At 46.0% G+C, this 26646-nt stretch overlaps 2 protein-coding genes across 2 annotated transcripts in view; both read left to right on the top strand.

The window, feature by feature from the left end:
• Positions 1-3879, top strand: part of LOC115386165 (uncharacterized) — an 86586-nt gene extending 82707 nt beyond the window's left edge. The window contains exons 7-8 of the mRNA XM_030088386.1: positions 2953-3752; positions 3847-3879. Of these exons, the coding sequence (XP_029944246.1) occupies positions 2953-3752; positions 3847-3879 (833 nt within the window). The remainder of the gene's footprint in view (positions 1-2952; positions 3753-3846) is intronic.
• Positions 1-26646, top strand: part of LOC115408404 (GTPase IMAP family member 7-like) — a 693369-nt gene that overhangs the window by 645801 nt on the left and 20922 nt on the right. The window lies entirely within an intron of this gene.

Below are 26646 nucleotides of genomic sequence, written 5' to 3'. Positions count from 1 at the left end.
GATCTGAACCCGAGTGGTGTTCTGTTATTGGACTTCTGTGCTAGTCACAGTTTGTCCATAACGAACACCATGTTCGAGCACAGGGGTGTCCATAAGTGCACTTGGCACCAGGACACCCTAGGTCGGAGGTCGATGATCGACTTTGTTGTCGTGTCATCTGACCTCCGGCCGCATGTTTTGGACACTCGGGTGAAAAGAGGGGCAGAGCTGTCGACCGATCACCACCTGGTGGTGAGTTGGATTCGCTGGCGGAGGAGGAAACCGGACAGACTTGGCAGACCCAAACGTGTTGTGAGGGTCTGCTGGGAACGTCTGGCGGAACCCTCTGTCAGCATGGCTTTCAACTCCCACCTCCGGGAGAGCTTCTCTCATGTCCCGAGGGAGGCTGGGGACATTGAGTCCGAGTGGACCATGTTCTCCACCTCCATTGTCGAAGCAGCTGCTCGGAGCTGTGGTCGTAAGGTCTCCGGTGCCTGTCGTGGCGGCAACCCCCGAACCCGGTGGTGGACACCGGAAGTAAGGGCTGCCGTCAAGCTGAAGAAGGAGTCCTATCGAGCCTTGCTGGCTCATGGGACTCCCGAAGCAGCTGACGGGTACCGGCAGGCCAAGCGAACTGCAGCCCGAGCAGTTGTGGAGGCAAAAACTCGGGTCTGGGAGGAGTTCGGGGAGGCCATGGAGGAGGACTATCGGTCGGCCTCGAAGAAATTCTGGCAAACCGTCCGGCGCCTCAGGAGGGGAAAGCAGGTCTCCGCCAACACTGTTTACAGTGGAGGTGGGGAGCTGCTGACCTCAACTGGGGATATTGTTGGACGGTGGAAGGAATACTTTGAGGACCTCCTCAATCCCGTCGCCACGTCTTCCGTGGAGGAAGCAGAGGCTGAGGTCTCAGAGGTGGACTCGTCCATCACCCAAGCTGAAGTCACTGAGGTGGTTGGCAAGCTCCTCGGTGGCAAGGCACCGGGGGTGGACGAGATTCGGCCTGAGTACCTTAAGTCTCTGGATGTGCAGGGACTGTCTTGGTTGACACGTCTCTGCAACATCGCGTGGCTGTCGGGGACGGTGCCTCTGGATTGGCAGACCGGGGTGGTGGTCCCCCTGTTTAAAAAGGGGGACCGGAGGGTGTGCTCCAACTATAGGGGGATTACACTCCTCAGCCTCCCCGGGAAAGTCTATTCCAGGGTACTGGAGAGGAGGATCCGACCGATAGTCGAACCTCGGATCCAGGAGGAACAATGCGGTTTTCGCCCTGGTCGTGGAACAGTGGACCAGCTCTATACCCTCCATAGGGTGCTCGAGGGTTCGTGGGAGTTTGCCCAACCAGTCCACATGTGTTTTGTGGATTTGGAGAAGGCATTCGACCGTGTCCCTCGTGGTGTCTTGTGGGGGGTGCTCCGGGAATACGGAGTCCGGGGCCCCTTGTTAAGGGCCGTCCGGTCTTTGTATGACCGGAGTAGGAGTCTGGTCCGCATTGCCGGCAGTAAGTCGGACCTGTTCCCGGTGCATGTTGGACTCCGGCAGGGCTGCCCTTTGTCACCGGTTCTGTTCATAATCTTCATGGACAGAATTTCTAGGTGCAGCCAGGGGCCGGAGGGGGTCCGGTTCGGGAACCACAGGATTTCATCTCTGCTTTTTGCAGATGATGTTGTCCTGTTGGCTTCATCGAACCCGGACCTACAGCATGCACTGGGGCGGTTCGTAGCCGAGTGTGAAGCGGCAGGGATGAGGATCAGCACCTCCAAATCAGAGGCCATGGTCCTCGACCGGAGGAAGGTGGCTTGCCCCCTCCAGGTTGGTGGAGAGACCCTAGCCCAAGTGGAGGAGTTCAAGTATCTTGGGGTCTTGTTCACGAGTGGGGGACGGATGGAGCGTGAGATTGACAGGCGGATCGGTGCAGCGGCTGCAGTGATGCAGTCGTTGTATCGGTCCGTCGTGGTGAAGAAGGAGCTGAGCCGAAAGGCGAGGCTCTCGATTTACCGGTCAATCTACGTTCCCACCCTCACCTATGGTCATGAGCTTTGGGTCATGACCGAAAGGACAAGATCCCGGATACAAGCGGCCGAAATGAGCTTCCTCCGTAGGGTGGCTGGGCGCTCCCTTAGAGATAGGGTGAGGAGCTCAGTCACCAGGGAGGAGCTCGGAGTAAAGCCGCTACTCCTCCACATCGAGAGGAACCAGCTGAGGTGGCTCGGACATCTGTTTAGGATGCCTCCTGGACGCCTCTATGCCAAACAAAGCTCCCAACAAAGCCCCCGTTGCGACCTGAGAGTGTCCCAGTGGGACACTCTCATGTCCCACTGGGAGGAGACCCCGGGGAAGACCCAGGACACGCTGGAGAGACTATGTCTCTCGGCTGGCCTGGGAACGCCTTGGGATCCTCCCAGAGGAGCTGGAGGAAGTGTCTGGGGACAGGGAAGTCTGGGCATCCCTGCTGAGACTGCTGCCCCCGCGACCTGGCCCCAGATAAGCGGTAGAAAATGGATGGATGGATGGATGGATGATTTACGATCAGCTCTATTCTCGGCTAACTGATAGTGAAGAAACGCATCTTCGAGATGACTGAATTTGCAGAGGCGTGGGAACCGCGCCTGCAAACCAACCCACACTTTACGGAGTGAAGGCACAGTGACGAGACTCAAGCATACCGCAAATCCGCTGACTGTCCACAACCAGGCGAGACGTAAACAAGATCTGAACAAATTGATCGGTGGTTTTACATGACCGATACATAGCCAGTCCACCAGCATCCGCCAGCATCCACCAGTAACATCACATCAGTGTGCAAACACAAGTTCCTTATTGTTTTTCCTTCTCTATCAATGAGAAATTGCTTCTTGTACGACTTTGTACCATGGTGCACTGCAGTTTGCGTTTGCTTAATTTCAAATTGCTGTTCAAAAAAACACATGATAAAAGATCCAGATATGCTTGAACAGAGTCTTTTTTCTCCCTTAGAGTCAAAGCGGATCGTCCTGCTGGGAAAAACTGGCTGTGGGAAAAGCAGCCTCGCTAACATCATACTTGGAGAGGACTTGTTCACTGCACATCATTCTTCTGTTTCTGGAACTGCCACATGTCAATCTGAAACCAGAGATGTCAGTGACAGAAAGATCACTTTGGTCGACACGCCTGGTTTGTTTGACACAGAAAGGTCAGAGGAGGATTTGAAGCCTGAGATCATGAAGTGCATCACAGAGTGTGCTCCTGGAATTCACGCTTTTCTCATCGTGCTGAAAGTTGAGAGATTCTCAGAGCAGGAGCAAGAAGTCATCAGCAGAATATGTGAGTATTTCTCTGAAGACATTCTGAATCACGCCGTGGTCGTCTTCACTCTCGGCAACGAGCTAGATGAAGGGATGAAAATCAAGGAGTTCATCAGAGAGAATCAAAAGCTGAGAGACCTGGTGAACAGGTGCAGCGGCCGGTGCCACGTCTTCGACAACAAACACTGGAACAACAACACGCTGCAGAACGACTACAGGAGCAACCGCTTCCAGAGGGAAGAGTTACTGAAGACCATCGACAAGCTAACGGTAGAAAGAAACGGCCAATGCTACTCCAACGACATGCTGCAAGCTGTGGAGAGAGAAACCCAGAGAGAGGAGGAGCAAATCAGGCAGTCATCTCCAGAAGACCTATCACCAGAGGAGATCAGAAACCAGGCCAGACGCCAAGTGACAAACAGATTTCTGACCGAACTGGCCGGGGTCGCAACGGGGGCTTTGTTGGGAGCTTTGTTTGGCATAGAGGCTCTGGTTAGAGTACTTACAATGATGATAATAAATCCATCTCAAGCAATAAATTTTATGAAGAAGGTTCCAGCGTTAATGGGAGCACCTGCACCTGCAGCGGCGTCGGAGGCGGGAGGGGAAGCAGCGCTAGCCGTAGGAGTCGGGGCAGGTGTGACAGCAGCAGTTGTGGCTACAACAGGAGGAGTTTTAGGCGGAATTATTGTACATGATGCGGTTCAGGGTGCAGAAACAGCGCAGGATGCAGTGGAAAGGGCGGCGAAAGCTGTAATAGAATTAAAGCCGCAAGCGGCATTGGTCGGGACCGAGCCTCCTTGCCGGCCCACGACTGAGACGTCCACCCACTGACATGGGAGTTGTTGGCATCTGTCATCCACTAACATGGAGTAGTTAGCATCTCCCAACCACGAACATTGAGTAGTTAGTATCTCCCATCCACTAACATGGAGTAGTTAGCGTCTGCCATCCACTTACATGGAGTAGTTAGCGTCTGCCATCCACTTACATGGAGTTGTTAGCATCTCCCATCCACTAACATGTAGCTCTTTGCATCTGTCTTCCACTAACATGGAGTCGTTAGCATCTTCCATCCACTAACATGGAACTGTTAGCATCTCCCATCCACTAACATGGAGTAGTTAGCATCTCCCATCCACTAACATGGAGTACTTAGCATGTCCCATCCACTAACATGGAGTAGTTAGCATCTCCCATCCACTAACATGGAGTAGTTAGCATCTCCCATCCACTAACATGGAGTAGCTAGCATCTCCCATCCACTAACATGGAGTAGTTAGCATCTCCCATCCACTAACATGGAGCAGTTAGCATCTCCCATCCACTAACATGGAGCTCTTAGCATCTCCCATTCACTAACAGTGAGTTGTTAGCATCTCCCATCTACTAACATGGAATTGTTAGCATCTCCCATCCACTAACATGGAGCTCTTAGCATCTGTCTTCCACTAACATGGAGTAGTTAGCATCTCCAATCCACTAACATGGAGTAGTTAGCATGTCTCATCCACTAACATGGAGTAGTGAGCATCTCCCATCCACTAACATGGAGTTCTCAGCATTTCCCACCCACTAACATGGAGCTCTTAGCATCTGTCTTCCACTAACATGGAGTAGTTAGCATCTCCCATCCACTAACATGGAGCTGTTAGCTTCTCCCATCTGCTTTTGAGAGTGACTGAATGAAGGCACTGAGTGTCAGAGTTTGATTGACAGCTGCTGTCAGCTGTGTAACTGCACTGTATGCCCATATATGGTAATTTCAGTTAGAGTGGAGAGAGGCGAAAATAAAAGTTTCTGTTTGGGAAACAACTGGTCCTTGTTCCTTTGCTGTTTGGCATAACTGAACAAAAAATATCTCGTTTGATAGGAAAATTTGTTGTCTTTCACTTGGTGAGGCTTTCAGAGCAGTCACACTTTTAGTTTGGACCCCAGAGGCCTCAGCTTGTGAGAAGCGCAAGATTTTTCCCCATCCGGCTCCATTATAACTGAGAGGCAAAAAAATGCAGAGCGCACACCTTTTCTTACCTGTGAAAACATACATATAACATGGTATTTTCCCCACTTATGTTACATCATCTTGTTCGGGAGAACCTGCTGCAACTTTGCGTGTGCTCGGTTTGTTGATAGGAGTCACGGTTTAGCCGCAGTCGCCACTTGTTCGAGGTGCTGAAAAAAGGCGACCTTTTTCCTTTTTCCCCATTATAATGGATGAGGGCCGGAGCAAGGCAGGATTTCAGACTTCCAAATTTGAACGCTAATAAAATCCACACCGTTAGACTTTTGACAAAGTTGTTCACAACTTTTGTAGAGAAAATTGTCCTCTTTCACGTCGCGTGACTCTTATGTTTGTACGACAAACGGTCTCGGAGGAGATAATTTTAACGTGAGGAGTGATTTTGAGCAAAATTTTACTTTGAAAGGGAAATAACCGACTTCCTGTTGGATTTAGGTCAGGGGTGTCAGCGCGTGAAATGTAGATCTCAATGAGACGAACGCGTCAACGTTGGTTTGATCTCTCTACGACATTCCTGCGGGCCGTAGCGACTGTTTTAGACGTTTTTTGGGATCTAGGTGGCGCTAGAGAGCAGATGTTGTTTTTTTTTTCCATTTTATAAAATTTTTCGCCGGTCATGATGTGCGTGCCAAATTTGGTGAGTTTTCGTGCATGTTTAGGGGGTCAAATTCGCGTTTACTTGGGCGTAAGTATAATTAAAGCCGCAAGCGGCATTGGTCGGGACCGAGCCTCCGCGCCGGGCAGCGACTGAGACGTCCACCCACTAACATGAAGCTGTCAGAATCTGTCTTCCATTAACACAGAGTTGTTAGCATGTCCCATCCACTAACATGCAGTTGTTAGCTTCTGTCATCCACTAACATGGAGTTGTGAGCATCTGTCATCCACTAACATGGAGCTGTTATCATCTCCCATCCACTAACATGTAGCTGTTAGCATCTACCACCCACTAACATGGAGCTGTTAGCATCTCCCATCCACTAACATGGAGTAGTGAGCATCTCCCATCCACTAACATGGAGCTGTTAGCATCTCCTATCCACTAACATGGAGTTGTTAGCATCTCCCGTCCACTAACATGGAGCTGTTAGCATCTCCCATCCACTAACATGGAGTAGTTAGGATCTCCCATCCACTAACATCAAGCTGTTAGCATGTCCCATCCACTAACATGGAGTAGTTAGCATCTCCCATCCACTAACATGGGGTAGTTAGCATCTCCCATCCACTAACATGGAGTAGTTAGCATGTCCCATCCACTAACATGGAGTAGTTAGCATCCCCCATCCACTAACATGGAGTAGTTAGCATCTCCCATCCACTAACATGGAGTAGTTAGCATCTCCCATCCACTAACATGGAGTAGTTAGCATCTCCCATCCACTAACATGGAGTTCTTAGCATGTTCCATCCATTAACATGGAGCTGGTGGCATCAGTCATCCACTAACATGGAGTAGTTAGCTTCTCCCAGCTGCTTTTGACAGTCACTGAATGAAGGCAATCAGTGGCAGAGTTTGATTGATAGCTGCTGTCAGCTGTGTAACTGCAATGTATGCCCATATATGGTCATTTCAGTTAGAGTGGAGAGAGGAGAAAATAAAAGTCTTTTTTGGGGAAACAACTGGTCCTTGTTCCTTTGCTGTTTGGCAAAACTGAACAAAAAATATCACGTTTGAAAGGAAAATTTGTTTTCTTTCAGTTGGTGAGGCTTTCAGAGCAGTCAGACGTTTAGTTTGGACCGCAGAGGCCTCAGTTTGTGAGAAGCGCGAGATTTTTCCCCATCCGGCTCCATTATAACTGAGAACAAAAAAAATGCAGAGCGCACACCTTTTCTTACCTGTGAAAACATATATATAACATGATATTTTCCCCACTTATGTTACATCATCTTGTTCGGGAGAACCTGCTGGAACTTTCCATGTGCTCGGTTTGTTGATAGGAGTCACGGTTTAGCCGCAGTCGCCACTTGTTCGAGGTGCTGAAAAAAGGCGACTTTTTTCCTTTTTTCCCCATTATAACGGATGAGGGCCGGAGCAAGGCAGGATTTCAGACTTCCAACTTTGTACGCTAATAAAATCCACACCGTCAGACTTTTGACAAAGTTGTTCACAACTTTTGTAGAGAAATTTGTCCTCTTTCACGTCGTGTAACTCTTATGTCTGTGCGACAAACGGTCTCGGAGGAGATAATTTTTTCGTGAGGAGTGATTTTGATCAGAATTTTACTTTGAAAGGGAAATAGCGGACTTCCTGTTGGATTTAGGTCAGGGGTGTGAGCGCGTGAAATGTAGATCTTGATGAGACGAACGCGTGAGTGTTGGTTTGATCTCTCTACGACATTCCTGCAGGCCATAGCGTCTGTTTTAGACGTTTTTCGGGATCTAGGTGGCGCTATAGAGCAGATGCTGTTTTTTTTTTTCCATTTTATCGAATTTTTCGCCGATCCGGATGTGTGTGCCAAATTTGGTGAGTTTTCGTGCATGTTTAGGGGGTCAAATTGGCGTTTATTTGGGCGTTAGTATAATAATAGAGAATTAAAGCCGCAAGCGGCATTGGTCGGGACCGAGCCTCCGCGCCAGCCCACGACTGAGACGTCCATACACTAACATGGCAGTTGTGAGCATCTGTCATCCACTAATATGGAGTTGTTAGCATGCCCAGTCCACTAACATAGAGCTGTTAGCATCTGTCATCCACTAACATGGAGTTTTCAGCATGTCCCATTCACTAACATGTAGCTGTTAGCATCTGTAATCCACTAACATGGAGCTGTTAGCATCTCCCATCCGCTAACATGGAGTAGTTAGCATCTCCCATCCACTAACATTGAGTAGTTAGCATCTCCCATCCACTAACATGGAGTTGTTAGCATCTCCCATCCACGAACATTGAGTAATTAGCATCTCCCATCCACTAACATGGAGTAGTTAGCATGCCCCATCCACTAACATGGAGTAGTTAGCATGTCCCATCCACTAACATTGAGTTGTTAGCGTCTGCCATCCACTTACACGGAGTTGTTAGCATCTCCCATCCACTAACATGGAGTAGTTAGCATCTCCCATCCACTAACATGGAGCTGTTAGCATCTCCCATCCACTAACATGGAGTAGTTAGCATCTCCCATCCACTAACATGGAATTGTTAGCATCTTCCATCCGCTAACATGGAGTAGTTAGCATCTCCCATCCACTAACATTGAGTAGTTAGCATCTCCCATCCACTAACATGGAGTAGTTAGCGTCTCCCATCCACTAACATTGTGTTGTTAGCATGTTCCATCCACTAACATTGAGTTGTTAGCTTCTCCCAGATGCTTTTGAGAGTCACTGAATGAAGGCAATCAGTGTCAGAGTTTGATTGACAGCTGCTGTCAGCTGTGTAACTGCAATGCATGCCCATATATGGTAATGTGAGTTAGAGTGGAGAGAGGAGAAAATAAAAGTCTTTTTTGGGGAAACAACTGCTCCTTGTTCCTTTGCTGTTTGGCAAAACTGAGCAAAAAATATCACGTTTGATAGGAAAATTTGTTTTCTTTCAGTTGGTTAGGCTTTCAGAGAAGTCAGACGTTTAGTTTGGACTGTAGAGGCCTCAGCTTGTGAGAAGCGCGAGATTTTTCCCCATCCGGCTCCATTATAACTGAGAACAAAAAAAATGCAGAGCGCACACCTTTTCTTACCTGTGAAAATGTACATATAACATGATATATTCCCCACTTATGTTACATCATCTTGTTCGGGAGAACCTGCTGGAACTTTGCGTGTGCTCGGTTTGTTGATAGGAGTCACGGTTTAGCCGCAGTCGCCACTTGTTCGAGGTGCTGAAAAAAGGCGACTTTTTTCCTTTTTTCCCCATTATAACGGATGAGGGCCGGAGCAAGGCAGGATTTCAGACTTCCAACTTTGAACGCTAATAAAATCCACACCGTTAGACTTTTGACAAAGTTGTTCACAACTTTTGTAGAGAAAATTGTCCTCTTTCATGTCGCGTGACTCTTATGTTTGTACGACAAACGGTCTCGGAGGAGATAATTTTTTCGTGAGGAGTGATTTTGAGCAAAATTTTACTTTGAAAGGGAAATAGCGGACTTCCTGTTGGATTTAGGTCAGGGGTGTGAGCGCGTGAAATGTAGATCTTGATGAGACGAACGCATGAGTGTTGGTTTGATCTCTCTACGACATTCCTGCGGGCCGTAGCGACTGTTTTAGACGTTTTTTGGGATCTAGGTGGCGCTAGAGAGCAGATGGGGTCAATTTTTCCATTTTATAAAATTTTTCGCCGGTCATGATGTGCGTGCCAAATTTGGTGAGTTTTCGTGCATGTTTAGGGGGTCAAATTCGCGTTTATTTGGGCGTTAGTATAATAATAATATAGAATTAAAGCCGCAAGCGGCATTGGACGGGACCTCGCCCTCTGGCAAGGTGGCCCGACTGAGGTCGTCCTCGTACCTTGATGACCGAAGTCCAAGTCACTGGGAACCTTGCTCCTCCATAGACTTCCAGCACTTTCTCACCCACTAACATGGAGTTGTTAGCATCCCCCATCCACTGACATGGAGCTTTTAGCATCTGTCATCCGCTAACATGTAGCTGTTAGCATCCCCCATCTGCTAACAGGTAGCTGTTAGCATCTCTCATCCGCTAGCAAGTAGCTGTTGGCATCTCTCATCCGCTAGCAAGTAGCTGTTAGCATCTCCCATCCACTCACATGTAGCTGTTAGCATCTCCCATCCGCTCACATGCAGCTGTTAGCATCTCCCTTCCGCTATCATGTAGCTGTTAGCATCTCCCATCCGCTATCATGTAGCTGTTAGCATATGTCATCCGCTAACATGTAGCTGTTAGCATCTCCCATCCGCTAACATGTAGCTGTTAGCATATCCCGTCCGCTAACATGTAGCTGTTAGCATTTCCCATCCGCTAACATGTAGCTGTTAGCATCTCCCATCCGCTAACATGTAGCTGTTAGCATCTCCCATCCGCTAACATGTAGCTGTTAGCATCTGTCATCTGATTCAGCAGGGGCCACGGCAATGGATTGCAGTGCGGGAAGCTCCATTGCCGTGGCCCCCGCTGAATCGGTTGGATTTAAATAACTTCTGAAGGAATCCAAGCTGCACCATGTTTGTCTGAGTGAGTATATGAGCAGGCACACACCTATAAATAAGGTCCAGGTATCAAAAAAACCGGAGTTGCCCTTTAACACTGTTGAATTTGAAATTATCACTGTGCTTTGTTAAAAATGTCATATTTTGCAAAAATATGGGGTGTGAGGCTCTTATTTTGATAGTCATGTCTGCTCCACTATGTCAAACACCAATATGTCCATGTGAGTGTGATTCCATACATTCATTTGCCTGTTTGAGCAGCAATCCATCACTCGTGTGATTTATGGTCACGGAGCGCCATCTACTGTGGAAAGCAGGGACAACATGCAGAATGTTTTACAGCAGCTCTCAGATCAGCCTAGAGGCTCTATGCCCATATATGGCTTAAGTAGGTCACATGATGTTAGAGTGTGACTCGGCAGACACACAGTTTGTCTTTGGTAAAAACAGCTGGTTATAGGCATTCCCGTTGCCCAAAATGAAAAAAACACCCTCAATTTTGATAGGCATTTTAGTTGTCTTTACAAATGTCAAGTTTTCAGAGCATTCAGACTTATAATTTTGACCATGGAAGCCTTAATTGATGAAGAAGGAGAGAGTTTTTGAGCAAAAATGTACAATAAAAGTGTGAATGATGGACTTCCTGTTTGATTTAGGTCTTGGGTACGAGTGAGTAAGTTGTAGATCTCGATGAGACGAACGCCTGCATATGTTTCTTTTCTCTGTACGACACTGTGAAGGGTGAAACAGTCCATATTAGTGGTTTTTGAGTGAAAAGTGTTTTGAGGCACATTTGATTTGACAGGAAATAACGGACTTCCTGTTGGATTTAGGTATAGGTATGTCTCTTGGTAAATTGTAGAGCTCGATGAGACGAACTCATCCATGTTGATTTTATTTCTCTGCGACATTCGTGCGGGTCGCACTGTCCATTGTAGTGTTGCAAGTGCGTTTTCAGACTTCAAACTTTAAGGGTTAATAAAATCCACACCCTGAGACTTTTGAAAAAGTTTTTAACAACTTTGTGAGAGACACTTGTCCTCTTTTATTTGGCACTACTCTGACGTCTCCACGACAAGCGCTCTCGGAGCAGATAATTTTTAAAGGAGGAGTCATTTTCGGCTGATTTTCATCAAAATTTGACATATAACTCAAAATAGCGGATTTCCTGTTGGTTTTAGCCAAAAAAAAACAGATCCTTTTTTGTAGATCTCAAGGAGACGAACGCATGAGAGTTGGTTTGATCTCTCTGCGACATTCCTGCGAGTTACGGTGGGCTTTTTTCACGTTTCTAGGTGGCGCTAGAGAGCGGATGGAGATATGGGGTTAATTTTTCCATTTTATGAAATTTTTCACCAGTCTGCATGTGCCTGCCAAATTTGGTGAGTTTTCATGCATGTTTAGGGGGTCAAATTAGGGTTCAAAGCGGCGGCACGATAATAAGAAGAAACGGACGAAGAACAATAGAGGCCTTGCCCTCAGGCAAGGTGGCCTCAGTTGAGGCCACCTCGCCCTCGGGCTCGGTCCCTAATTAAAGCCGCAAGCGGCATTGGTCGGGACCGAGCCTCCCCGCCGGCCAGCGACTGAGACGTCCACCCACTAACATGACGCTGTTAGAATCTGTCTTCCATTAACACAGAGTTGTTAGCATGTCCCATCCACTAACATGGAGTAGTTAGCATCTCCCATCCACAAACATGGAGAAGTTAGCATCTCCCATCTACTAACATGGAATTGTTAGCATCTCCCATCCACTAACAATGATTTGTTAGCATCTCCCATCCACTAACATGGAGTAGTTAGCATCTCCCATCCAATAACATTTAGTAGTTAGCATCTCCCATCCACTAACATGGAATTATTAGCATCTCCCATCCACTAACATGGAGTAGTTAGCATCTCCCATCCACTAACATGGAGAAGTTAGCATCTCCCATCTACTAACATGGAATTGTTAGCATCTCCCATCCACTAACAATGATTTGTTAGCATCTCCCATCCACTAACATGGAGTAGTTAGCATCTCCCATCCAATAACATGGAGTAGTTAGCATCTCCCATCCACTAACATGGAATTATTAGCATCTCCCATCCACTAACATGGAGTAGTTAGCATCTCCCATCCACTAACATGGAGTAGTTAGCATCTCCCTTCCACTAACATGGAGCTGTTAGCATCTCCCATCCACTAACATGGAATAGTTAGCATCTCCCATCCACTAACATGGAGTAGTTAGCATCTCCCATCCACCAACATGGAGTAGTTAGCATCTCCCATCCACTAACATGGAGTAGTTAGCATGTCCCATCCACTAACATGGAGTAGTTAGCATCTCCCATCCACTAACATGGAGAAGTTAGCATCTCCCATCCACTAACATGGAATTGTTAGCATCTCCCATCCACTAACATGGAGTAGTTAGCATCTCCCATCCACTAACATGGAGTAGTTAGCATTTCCCATCCAGCAACATGGAGTAGTTAGCGTTTCCCATCCACTAACATGGAATAGTTAGCATCTCCCATCCACTAACATGGAGTAGTTAGCATCTCCCATCCACCAACATGGAGTAGTTAGCATCTCCCATCCACTAACATGGAGTAGTTAGCATGTCCCATCCACTAACATGGAGTAGTTAGCATGTCCCATCCACTAACATGGAGAAGTTAGCATCTCCCATCCACTAACATGGAATTGTTAGCATCTCCCATCCACTAACATGGAGTAGTTAGCATCTCCCATCCACTAACATGGAGTAGTTAGCATTTCCCATCCAGCAACATGGAGTAGTTAGCGTCTCCCATCCACTAACATGGAGTAGTTAGCATGTCCCATCCACTAACATGGAGCAGTTAGCCTCTCCCATCCACTAACATGGAGTAGTTAGCATCTCCCATCCACTTACATTGAGTAGTTAGCGTCTCTCATCCACTAACATGGAGTAGTTAGCATCTCCCATCCACTAACATGGAGTAGTTAGCTTTTCCCATCTGCTTTTGAGAGTCACTGAATGAAGGCAATCAGTGGCAGAGTTTGATTGACAGCTGCTGTCAGGTGTGTAACTGCAATGCATGCCCATATATGGTAATGTGAGTTAGAGTGGAGAGAGGAGAAAATAAAAGTCTTTTTTGGGGAAACAACTGCTCCTTGTTCCTTTGCTGTTTGGCATAACTGAACAAAAAATATCACGTTTGATAGGAAAATTTGTTGTCTTTCAGTTGGTGAGGCTTTCAGAGCAGTCAGACATTTCGTTTGGACCGTAGAGGCCTCAGTTTGTGAGAAGCGCGAGATTTTTCCCCATCCGGCTCCATTATAACTGAGAGGCAAAAAAATGCAGAGCGCACACCCACTTATACCTGTGAAAACTTCCAGATACATGATATTTTCCCCACTTACGTTACATCATCTTGTTCGGGAGAACGTGGTGAAATTTTGCGTGTGCTCGGTTTGTTGATAGGAGTCACGGTTTAGCCGCAGTCGCCACTTGTGCGAGGTGCTGAAAAAAGGCGACTTTTTTCCTTTTTTCCCCATTATAACGGATGAGGGCCGGAGCAAGGCAGGATTTCAGACTTCCAACTTTGAACGTTAATAAAATCCACACCGTTAGACTTTTGACAAAGTTGTTCACAACTTTTGTAGAGAAATTTGTCCTCTTTCACGTCGCGTGACTCTTATGTCTGTACGACAAACGGTCTCGGAGGAGATAATTTTTTCGTGAGGAGTGATTTTGAGCAAAATTTTACTTTGAAAGGGAAATAGCAGACTTCCTGTTGGATTTAGGTCAGGGGTGTGAGCGCGTGAAATGTAGATCATGATGAGACGAACGCATGAGTGTTGGTTTGATCTCTCTCCGACATTCCTGCGGGCCGTAGCGACTGTTTTAGACGTTTTTTGGGATCTAGGTGGCGCTAGAGAGCAGATGGGGCCAATTTTTCCATTTTATAAAATTTTTCGCCGGTCATGATTTGCGTGCCAAATTTGGTGAGTTTTCGTGCATGTTTAGGGGGTCAAATTCGCGTTTATTTGGGCGTTAGTATAATAATAGAGAACGAGGAGGAGGAGGAGAACGACAAACGAACGAAGAACAATAGAGACCTTGCCCTCCGGGCATGGTGGCCTGCGGCCACCATGCCCTCCGGGCTCGGTCCCTAATTAAAGCCGCAAGCGGCATTGGTCGGGACCGAGCCTCCCCGCCGGCCTGCGACTGAGACGTCCACCCAGGAACATGCAAGTTGTTAGCATCTCCCTTTGTCTAAGATGTAGCTGTTAGCGTCTGTCATCCACTAACATGTAGCTGTTAGTATCTACTATCCACTAACATGGAGCTGTTAGTATCTCCCATCCACTAACATGTAGCTGTTAGCATCTACTATCCACTAACATGGAGCTGTTAGCATCTCCCATCCGCTAACATGGAGCTGTTAGCATCTCCCATCCACTAACATTGAGTTGTTAGCATCTCCCATCCACTAACATGGAGTCGTTAGCATCTCCCATCCACTAACATGGAGTAGTTAGCATCTTCCATCCACTAACATGGAGTAGCTAGCATCTCCCATCCACTAACATGGAGTAGTTAGCATCTCCCATCCACTAACATGGAGTAGCTAGCATCTCCCATCCACTAACATGGAGTAGTTAGCATCTCCCATCCACTAACATGGAGTAGTTAGCATCTCCCATCCACTAACATGGAGTAGTTAGCATCTCCCATCCGCTAACATGGAGTAGCTCGCATCTCCCATCCACTAACATGGAGTAGTTAGCATCTCCCATCCACTAACATGGAGTAGCTAGCATCTGTCATCCACTAACAAGCAGGAGTTAGCATCTCCCATCCACTAACATGGAGTAGCTAGCATCTCCCATCCACTAACATGGAGTAGTTAGCATCTCCCATCCACTAACATGGAGTAGTTAGCATCTCCCATCCACTAACATGGAGTAGTTAGCATCTCCCATCCACTAACATGGAGTAGCTAGCATCTCCCATCCACTAACATGGAGTAGTTAGCATCTCCCATCCACTAACATGGAGTAGCTAGCATCTCCCATCCACTAACATGGAGTAGTTAGCATCTCCCATCCACTAACATGGAGTAGTTAGCATCTCCCATCCACTAACATGGAGTAGTTAGCATCTCCCATCCACTAACATGGAGTAGCTCGCATCTCCCATCCACTAACATGGAGTAGTTAGCATCTCCCATCCACTAACATGGAGTTCTTAGCATGTTCCATCCATTAACATGGAGCTGGTGGCTTCAGTCATCCACTAACATGGAGTTGTTAGCATGTTCCATCCACTAACATGGAGTCGTTAGCATCTCCCATCCATTAACAAGGAGTAGTTAGCTTTTGCCATCTGCTTTCCTGAGTCACTGAATGAAGTCATTGAGTGTCAGAGTTTGATTGACAGCTGCTGTCAGCTGTGTAACTGCTCTGCATGTCCATATATGGTCATTTCAGTTAGAGTGGAGAGAGGAGAAAATTACAGTTTCCTTCTGCGAAACAACTGCTCCTTGTACCTTTCCTGTTTGGCAAAACTGAACAAAAAATATCACGTTTGATAGGAAAATTAGTTGTCTTTCAGTTGGTGAGGCTTTCAGAGCATTGAGACTTTTAGTTTGGACCCCAGAGGCCTCAGTTTGTGAGAAGCGCGAGATTTTTCCCCATCCGGCTCCATTATAACTGAGAGCAAAAAAAATGCAGAGCGCACCCCAATTCTTACCTGTGTCAACATGCATATATCATCATATTTCCCCACTTATGTTACATCATCTTGTTCAGGAGAACCTGCTGGAACTTTACGTGTGCTCGGTTTGTTGATAGCAGTCACGGTTTAGCCGCAGTCGCCACTTGTTTGAGGTGCTGAAAAAAGGCGACTTTTTTCCTTTTTTCCCCATTATAACGGATGAGGGCCGGAGCAAGGCAGGATTTCAGACTTCCAACTTTGAACGCTAATAAAATCCACACCGTTAGACTTTTGACAAAGTTGTTCACAACTTTTGTAGAGAAATTTGTCCTCTTTCACGTCGCGTGACTCTTATGTGTGTGCGACAAACGGTCTCGGAGGAGATAATTTTTTCGTGAGGAGTGATTTTGATCAAAATTTTACTTTGAAAGGGAAATAGCGGACTTCCTGTTGGATTTAGGTCAGGTGTGTGAGCGCGTGAAATGTAGATCTTGATGAGACGAACGCATGAGTGTTGGTTTGATCTCTCTCCGACATTCCTGCGGGCCGTAGCGACTGTTTTAGACGTTTTTTGGGATCTAGGTGGCGCTAGAGAGCAGATGGGGCCAATTTTTCCATTTTATAAAATTTTTCGCCGGTCATGATTTGCGTGCCAAATTTGGTGAGTTTTCGTGCATGTTTAGGGGGTCAAATTCGCGTTTATTTGGGCGTTAGTATAATAATAGAGAACGAGGAGGAGGAGGAGGAGGAGGAGAACGACAAACGAACGAAGAACAATAGAGACCTTGCCCTCCGGGCATGGTGGCCTGCGGCCACCATGCCCTCCGGGCTCGGTCCCTAAATTAAAGCCGCAAGCGGCATTGGTCGGGACCGAGCCTTCCCGCCGGCCAGCGACTGAGACGTCCACGCACTAACATGAAGCTTTTAGAATCTGTCTTCCTTTAACACGGAGTTGTTAGCATGTCCCATCCACTAACATGGAGTAGTTAGCATCTCCCATCCACTAACATGGAGCAGTTAGCATCTCCCCTCCACTAACATGGAGTTGTAAGCAGCTCCCATCCACTAACATGTTGCTGTTAGCATCACTTATCCACTAACATGGAGTTGTTAACATGTCCCATTCACTAACATGGAGCTGTAAGCATCTGTCATCCACTAACATGGAGTTGTTAGCATCTCCCATCCACTAACATGAAATTGTTAGCATCTCCCATCAAATAACATGGAGTAATTAGCATCCCCCATCCACTAACATGGAGTAGTTAGCATCTCCCATCCACCAACATGGAGTAGTCAGCATCTCCCATCCACTAACATGGAGTAGTTAGCATCTCCCATCCACTAACATGGAGTAGTTAGCATCTCCCATCCACTAACATGGAGTAGTTAGCATCTCCCATCCACTAACATGGAGTAGTTAGCATCTCCCATCCACTAACATGGAGCTGTTGGCATCTGTCATCCACTAAGATGGAGTTTTTGGCATCTCTCATCCACTAACATGGAGTAGTTAGCATCTCCCATCCACTAACATGGAGTAGTTAGCACCTCCCATCCACTAACATTTAGTAGTTAGCATCTCCCATCCACTAACATGGAGGAGTTAGCATCTCCCATCCACTAACATGGAGTAGTTAGCATCTCCCATCCACTTACATGGATAAGTTAGCATCTCCCATCCACTAACATGGAGTTGTTAGCATCTTCCATCCACTAACATGGAGTAGTTAGCATCTCCCATCCACTAACATGGAGTAGTTAGCATCTCCCATCCACTAACATGGAGTAGTTAGCATCTCCCATCCGCTAACATGGAGTAGTTAGCATGTCCCATCCACTAACATGGAGTAGCTAGCATCTCCCATCCACTAACATGGAGTTGTTAGCATCTCCCATCCACTAACATGGAGTAGCTAGCATCTCCCATCCACTAACATGGAGTTGTTCGCATGTTCCATCCATTAACATGGAGCTGGTGGCATCAGTCTTCCACTAACATGGACTTGTCAGCTTCTCCCATCTGCTTTTGAGAGTCACTGAATGAAGGCAATCAGTGTCATAGTTTGATTGACAGCTGCTGTCAGCTGTGTAACTGCACTGCATGCCCATATATGGTAATGTGAGCTAGAGTGGAGAAAGGAGAAAATAAAAGTCTTTTTTGGGGAAACAACTGCTCCTTGTTCCTTTGCTGTTTGGCATAACTGAACAAAAAATATCACGTTTGATAGGAAAATTTGTTGTCTTTCAGTTGGTGAGGCTTTCAGAGCAGTCAGACTTTTAGTTTGGACCGTAGAGGCCTCAGTTTGTGAGAAGCGCAAGATTTTTCCCCATCCGGCTCCATTATAACTGAGAACAAAAAAAATGCAGAGCGCACACCTTTTCTTACCTGTGAAAACATACATATAACATGATATTTTCCCCACTTATGTTACATCATCTTGTTCGGGAGAACCTGCTGGAACTTTCCATGTGCTCGGTTTGTTGATATGAGTCACGGTTTAGCCGCAGTCGCCACTTGTTCGAGGTGCTGAAAAAAGGCGACTTTTTTCCTTTTTTCCCCATTATAACGGATGAGGGCCGGAGCAAGGCAGGATTTCAGACTTCCAACTTTGTATGCTAATAAAATCCACACCGTTAGACTTTTGACAAAGTTGTTCACAACTTTTGTAGAGAAATTCGTCCTATTTCACGTCGCGTGACTCTTATGTCTGTACGACAAACGGTCTCGGAGGAGATAATTTTTTCGTGAGGAGTGATTTTGATCAAAATTTTACTTTGAAAGAGAAATAGCAGACTTCCTGTTGGAATTAGGTCAGGGGTGTCAGCACGTAAATTCTAGATCTCGGTGAGACGAATGCGTCAACGTTGGTTTGATCTCTCTACGACATTCCTGCGGGCCGTGGCAACAATTTTACTGTTTCTAGGTGGCGCTAGAGAGCAGATGAGGTTAATTTTTCCATTTTATGAAATTTTTCGCCGGTCATGATGTGCGTGCCAAATTTGGTGAGTTTTCGTGCATGTTTAGGGGGTCAAATTTGCGTTTACTTGGTAGGTCAGTATAATAATGAAGAAGAACGAGAACGAGAACGAGAACGAGAAACACACGAATAACAATAGAGACCTTGCCCTACGGGCAAGGTGGCCTGCGGCCACCTTGCCCTCCGGGGCTCGGTCCCTAATAATAGAGAACGAGGAGGAGGAGGAGGAGGAGGAGGAGAACGACAAACGAACGAAGAACAATAGAGACCTTGCCCTCCGGGCATGGTGGCCTGCGGCCACCATGCCCTCCGGGCTCGGTCCCTAATTAAAGCCGCAAGCGGCATTGGACGGGACCTCGCCCTCTGGCAAGGTGGCCCTACTGAGGTCGTCCTCGTACCTTGATGACCGAAGTCCAGGTCACTGGGAACCTTGCTCCTCCATAAACAACCATTTTCATGACTTGACCTCATTTCCTGTTGTAAATGGGCTTTTATTTTGAAGGAATTATGACCTTCTATTTTAGAAACATAATACAGGCTTCCACTAACACAGTTTAACACGAAATTATGAAGCTGCTTTGTAAAAATATGTCATTTTTAGCAAAAATGTGACTTTTATTTTGAAGGGGTGTGAGGCTTTTATTTTGATAGTCATGTGTGCTCCACTTTAACAAACACCAATATATCCATCTTGCTCCTCAACAAACATCCATTTTCAAGACTTGACCTAATTTTCTGTTGTAAATGGTCTTTTATTTTGAAGGAATTTTGACCTTGTATTTTGGAAACGTAGTACATGCTTCCACTAATACTGTTTAACCTGAAATTAGGAAGCTGCTTTGTTAAAAATGTCATTTTTAAAAAAAAAGTGACTTTTATTTTGAAGGGGTGTGAGGCTTTTATTTTGATAGTCATGTGTGCTCCACTTTAGCAAACACCAGTATATCCATCTTGCTCCTCTATAACATCGATTTTCATGACTTGATCTCATTTTGTTGTAAATGGGCTTTTATTTTGAAGGAATTTTGACCTAATATTTTGGAAACATAGTACATGCTGCCACTAACACTGTTTACCCCGAAATTATGAAGCTGTTTTGTTAAAAATGTCATTTTCTGCAAAAATGTGACTTTTAGTTTGTGGGGGTCTGAGGCTTTTATTTTGATAGTCATGTGTGCTCCACCAATATATCAATTTGAGTGTCAGGATAGTATCATTCCATACCATTGTCTGTCTGTGCATCAATCTATCCATGCATTCATCCATCCATCCATCATTTATCCACCTATTAAAGACTGATTTCAGGTGTATAGTGTGTGTCAGGTGATATTTCTGCAGGGTGACAGCTGTTTGGACCATTCCAATGTGTTTCAAGTGTTGCTTCCTCAGTGGCTTGCTGCTGCAGGGGCACTGTTGCTTCAGTCATGTGTGATTTGTGGTCACGGAGCGCCATCTACTGTGAAAAGCAGGTACAACATGCAGAATGTTTTACAGCTGGTCCCAGATCAGCCTATGCCCATATATGGCTTAAGTAGGTCACATGATGTTAGAGTGTGACTCGGCAGACACACAGTTTCTCTTTGGTCAAAACAGCTGGGGAAATGCATTTCCGTGGACCAAAGTGAGCAAACAATGTCAGAAAGTGATAGGCAATTTAGTTGTCTTTCACTGTAGAGCTTTTCAGAGCAGTCAGACTTATAGTTTTGAAACGGGAGGCTTAATTGATGAAGAAGGTGAGATTTTTGAGCAAAATTTGAGCAAAATTTTGAGCAGAAAGTGTGAATGACGGACTTCCTGTTGCATTTAGGTCATGGGCACGAGTGAGTAAGTTGTAGATCTCGATGAGACGAACGCGTGCATATGTTTCTTTTCTCTGTACCACACTGTGAAGGGTGAAACAGTCCATATTAGTGGTTTTTGAGTGAAAAGTGTTTTGAGGCACATTTGATTTGACAGGAAATAACGGACTTCCTGTTGGATTTAGGTATAGGTATGTCTCTTGGTAAATTGTAGAGCTCGATGAGACGAACTCATCCATGTTGATTTTATTTCTCTGCGACATTCGTGCGGGTCGCACTGTCCATTGTAGTGTTGCAAGTGCGTTTTCAGACTTCAAACTTTAAGGGTTAATAAAATCCACACCCTGAGACTTTTGAAAAAGTTTTGAACATCGTCGGAAGAGAAGCTTGTCCTCTTTTATTTGGCACCAACCTGACGTCTCTACGACAAGCAGTCTCGGAGCAGATAATTTTTAAAGGAGGAGTCATTTTTCGCCAAATTTTACACTGAAAGGGAAATAGCGGACTTCCTGTTGTATTTACGTGAAAATTAGCAAGGTCATTATTTATAGATCTCGAGGAGACGAACGCGTGAGTGGTGATTTGATCTCTCTACGACATTCCTGTGGGCCGTGATGGCTATTTTACTGTTTCTAGGTGGCGCTAGAGAGCGAATGGGGTTATGGGGTTAATTTTTTCATTTTATCAAAGGTACCACCGTTCCAGATGTGCGTGTCAAATTTGATGAGTTTTCATGCATGTTTAGGGGGTCAAATTAATGCTCGAGCGCGACAGTAAAATAATAATAATAATAATAAGAAACAAACGAACGAAGAACAATAGAGGCCTTGCCCTCAGGCAAGGTGGCCTCAGTTGAGGCCACCTCGCCCTCGGGCTCGGTCCCTAATTAAAGCCGCAAGCGGCATTGGTCGGGACCGAGCCTCCCCGCCGGCCAGCGACTGAGACGTCCACCCACTAACATGAAGCTGTTAGGATCTGTCATCCACTAGCATAGAGTTGTTAGCATGTCCCACCCACTAACATGGAGTAGTTAGCATCTCCCATCCACTAACATGGAGTAGTTAGCATCTCCCATCCACTAACATGGAGTAGTTAGCATCTCCCATCCACTAACATGGAGTAGTTAGCATGTCCCATCCACTAACATGGAGTAGTTAGCATCTCCCATTCACTAACATTGAGTAGTTAGCATCTCCCATCCACTAACATGGAGCTGTTAGCATCTCCCATCCACTAACATGGAGTTGTTAGCTTCTCCCATCTGCTTTTGACAGTCACTGAATGAAGGCAATCAGTGTCAGAGTTTGATTGACAGCTGCTGTCAGCTGTGTAACTGCAATGCATGCCCATATATGGTAATGTGAGTTAGAGTGGAGAGAGGAGAAAATAAAAGTGTTTTTTGGGGAAACAACTGCTCCTTGTTCCTTTGCTGTTTGGCATAACTGAACAAAAAATATCACGTTTGATAGGAAAATTAGTTGTCTTTCAGTTGGTGAGGCTTTCAGAGCATTCAGACTTTTAGTTTGGACCGCAGAGGCCTCAGTTTGTGAGAAGCGCGAGATTTTTCCCCATCCGGCTCCATTATAACTGAGAGCAAAAAAAATGCAGAGCGCACCCCAATTCTTACCTGTGTCAACAGGCGTATATCATCATATTTCCCCACTTATGTTACATCATCTTGTTCAGGACAACCTGCTGGAACTTTACGTGTGCTCGGTTTGTTGATAGGAGTCACGGTTTAGCCGCAGTCGCCTCTTGTTCGAGGTGCTGAAAAAAGGCGACTTTTTTCCTTTTTTCCCCATTATAACGGATGAGGGCCGGAGCAAGGCAGGATTTCAGACTTCCAACTTTGAACGTTAATAAAATCCACACCGTTAGACTTTTGACAAAGTTGTTCACAACTTTTGTAGAGAAATTTGTCCTCTTTCACGTCGCGTGACTCTTATGTCTGTACGACAAACGGTCTCGGAGGAGATAATTTTTTCGTGAGGAGTGATTTTGAGCAAAATTTTACTTTGAAAGGGAAATAGCGGACTTCGTGTTGGATTTAGGTCAGGGGTGTCAGTGCGTGAAATGTAGATCTCGATGAGACGAACGCGTCAACGTAGGTTTGATCTCTCTGCGACATTCCTGCGGGCCGTGGCGCCTATTTTACTGTTTCTAGGTGGCGCTAGAGAGCAGATTGGGTTAATTTTTACCATTTTATAAAATTTTACGCCGGTCATGATGTGTGTGCCAAATTTGGTGAGTTTTCGTGCATGTTTAGGGGGTCAAATTTGGCTTGAAACACCGGGTGAGTAGAATAATAATAAACGAACGAATAATAAGAAGAAACGAACGAAATACAATAGAGACCTTGCCCTACGGGCAAGGTGGCCTGCGGCCACCTTGCCCTCCGGGGCTCGGTCCCTAACGAGAACGACAAACGAACGAAAAACAATAGAGACCTTGCCCTACGGGCAAGGTGGCCTGCGGCCACCTTGCCCTCCGGGGCTCGGTCCCTAATTAAAGCCGCAAGCGGCATTGGTCGGGACCGAGCCTCCCTGCCGGCCAGCGACTGAGACGTCCACCCACTAACATGAAGCTGTTAGACTCTGTCTTCCATTAACACAGAGTTGTTAGCATCTCCCATCCACTATCATGGAGTAGTTAGCATCTCCCATCCACTAACATGGAGTTGTTAGCATCTCCCATCCACTAACATGGAGTAGCTAGCATCTCCCATCCACTAACATGGAGTAGCTAGCATCTCCCATCCACTAACATGGAGTAGTTAGCATCTCCCATCCACTAACATGGAGTAGCTAGCATCTCCCATCCACTAACATGGAGTAGCTAGCATCTCCCATCCACTAACATGGAGTAGTTAGCATCTCCCATCCACTAACATGGAGTAGTTAGCATCTCCCATCCACTAACATGGAGTAGTTAGCATCACCCATCCACTAACATGGGGTTCTTAGCATTTCCCACCCACTAACATGGAGCTCTTAGCATCTGTCTTCCACTAACATGGAGTTGTTAGCTTCTCCCATCTGCTTTTGAGAGTCACTGAATGAAGGCACTGAGTGTCAGAGTTTGATTGACAGCTGCTGTCAGCTGTGTAACTGCAATGCATGCCCATATATGGTCATTTCAGTTAGAGTGGAGAGAGGAGAAAATTAATGTCTTTTTTGGGGAAACAACTGGTCCTTGTTCCTTTGCTGTTTGGCATAACTGAACAAAAAATATCACGTTTGATCGGAAAATTCGTTGTGTTTCAGTTGGTGAAGTTTTCAGAGCAGTCAGACTTTTAGTTTGGACCCCAGAGGCCTCAGTTTGTGAGAAGCGCGAGATTTTTCCCCATCCGGCTCCATTATAACTGAGAGGGAAAAAAATGCAGAGCGCACACCAACTTATACCTGTGAAAACGTACATAAATCATGATATTTTCCCCACTTATGTTACATCATCTTGTTCGGGAGAACCTGGTGAATCTTTACGTGTGCTCGGTTTTTTGATAGGAGTCACGGTTTAGCCGCAGTCGCCACTTGTTCGAGGTGCTGAAAAAAGGCGACTTTTTTCCTTTTTTCCCCATTATAACAGATGAGGGCCGGAGCAAGGCAGGATTTCAGACTTCCAACTTTGAACGCGAATAAAATCCACACCGTTAGACTTTTGACAAAGTTGTTCACAACTTTTGTAGAGAAAATTGTCCTCTTTCACGTCGCGTGACTCTTATGTTTGTACGACAAACGGTCTCGGAGGAGATAATTTTTTCGTGAGGAGTGATTCTGAGCTAAATTTTACTTTGAAAGGGAAATAGCGGACTTCCTGTTGGATTTAGGTCAGGGGTGTGAGCGTGTGAAATGTAGATCTTGATGAGACAAACGCGTGCGTGTTGGTTTGATCTCTCTACGACATTCCTGCGGGCCGGAGCGACTGTTTTAGACATTTTTTGAGATATAGGTGGCGCTAGAGAGCCGATGGTTTTCGTTTTTGTATTTTATAAAATTTTTCGCCGGTCACGATGTGTGTGCCAAATTTGGTGAGTTTTCGTGCATGTTTAGGGGGTCAAATTTGCGTTTACTTGGTAGGTCAGTATAATAATGAAGAACGAGAACGACAAACGCCGGAAGAACAATAGAGACCTTGCCCTACGGGCATGGTGGCCTGCGGCCACCATGCCCTCCGGGCTCGGTCCCTAATAATAGAGGAGGAGAACGACAAACGAACGAATAACAATAGAGACCTTGCCCTCCGGGGCTCGGTCCCTAAAAAAGACAAAGTTTAAGGTTTTCTTAACCGTCACACGACCGATTTCTGACCCCAGGCTTCTATTTATGTGCACTATTTTTGTTCTTCTAATCTGAAAAAGTTTCCTTTCATGAATTTTATTCCTTTATTAGGGACCGAGCCCCGGAGGGCAAGGTGGCCGCAGGCCACCTTGCCCGTAGGGCAAGGTCTCTATTGTTTTTCGTTCGTTTGTCGTTCTCGTTCTCCTCCTCTATTATTATACTAACGCCCAAATAAACGCCAATTTGACCCCCTAAACATGCACGAAAACTCACCAAATTTGGCACACACATCCGGATCGGCGAAAAATTCGATAAAATGGAAAAAAAACCAGCATCTGCTCTATAGCGCCACCTAGATCCCGAAAAACGTCTAAAACAGACGCTACGGCCCGCAGGAATGTCGTAGAGAGATCAAACCAACACTCACGCGTTCGTCTCATCAAGATCTACATTTCACGCGCTCACACCCCTGACCTAAATCCAACAGGAAGTCCGCTATTTCCCTTTCAATGTAAAATTTTGATCAAAATCACTCCTCACGAAAAAATTATCTCCTCCGAGACCGTTTGTCGCACAGACATAAGAGTCACACGACGTGAAAGAGGACAAATTTCTCTACAAAAGTTGTGAACAACTTTGTCAAAAGTCTGACGGTGTGGATTTTATTAGCGTACAAAGTTGGAAGTCTGAAATCCTGCCTTGCTCCGGCCCTCATCCGTTATAATGGGGAAAAAAGGAAAAAAGTCGCCTTTATTCAGCACCTCAAACAAGTGGCGACTGCGGCTAAACCGTGACTCCTATCAACAAACCGAGCACATGGAAAGTTCCAGCAGGTTCTCCCGAACAAGATGATGTAACATAAGTGGGGAAAATATCATGTTATATGTATGTTTTCACAGGTAAGAAAAGGTGTGCGCTCTGCATTTTTTTTGCTCTCAGTTATAATGGAGCCGGATGGGGAAAAATCTCGCGCTTCTCACAAACTGAGGCCTCTGTGGTCCAAACTAAACGTCTGACTGCTCTGAAAGCCTCACCAACTGAAAGACAACAAATTTTCCTATCAAACGTGATATTTTTTGTTCAGTTTTGCCAAACAGCAAGGGAACAAGGACCAGTTGTTTCCCCAAAAAAGACTTTTATTTTCTCCTCTCTCCACTCTAACTGAAATGACCATATATGGGCATACATTGCAGTTACACAGCTGACAGCAGCTGTCAATCAAACTCTGCCACTGATTGCCTTCATTCAGTGACTGTCAAAAGCAGCTGGGAGAAGCTAACAACTCCATGTTAGTGGATGACTGATGCCACCAGCTCCATGTTAATGGATGGAACATGCTAACAACTCAATGTTAGTGGATGGGAGATGCTAACTACTCCATGTTAGTGGATGGGAGATGCTAACTACTCCATGTTAGTGGATGGGAGATGCTAACAGCTCCATGTTAGTGGATGGGAGATGCTAGCTACTCCATGTTAGTGGATGGGAGATGCTAACTACTCCAT

Source organism: Salarias fasciatus, chromosome 3 (genome assembly GCF_902148845.1).
Source record: "Salarias fasciatus chromosome 3, fSalaFa1.1, whole genome shotgun sequence".
Classification (NCBI taxonomy): Eukaryota; Metazoa; Chordata; class Actinopteri; order Blenniiformes; family Blenniidae; genus Salarias; species Salarias fasciatus.
Note: the sequence above shows the minus strand (reverse complement) of the source record. Positions and strands in the feature narration are given on the sequence as shown.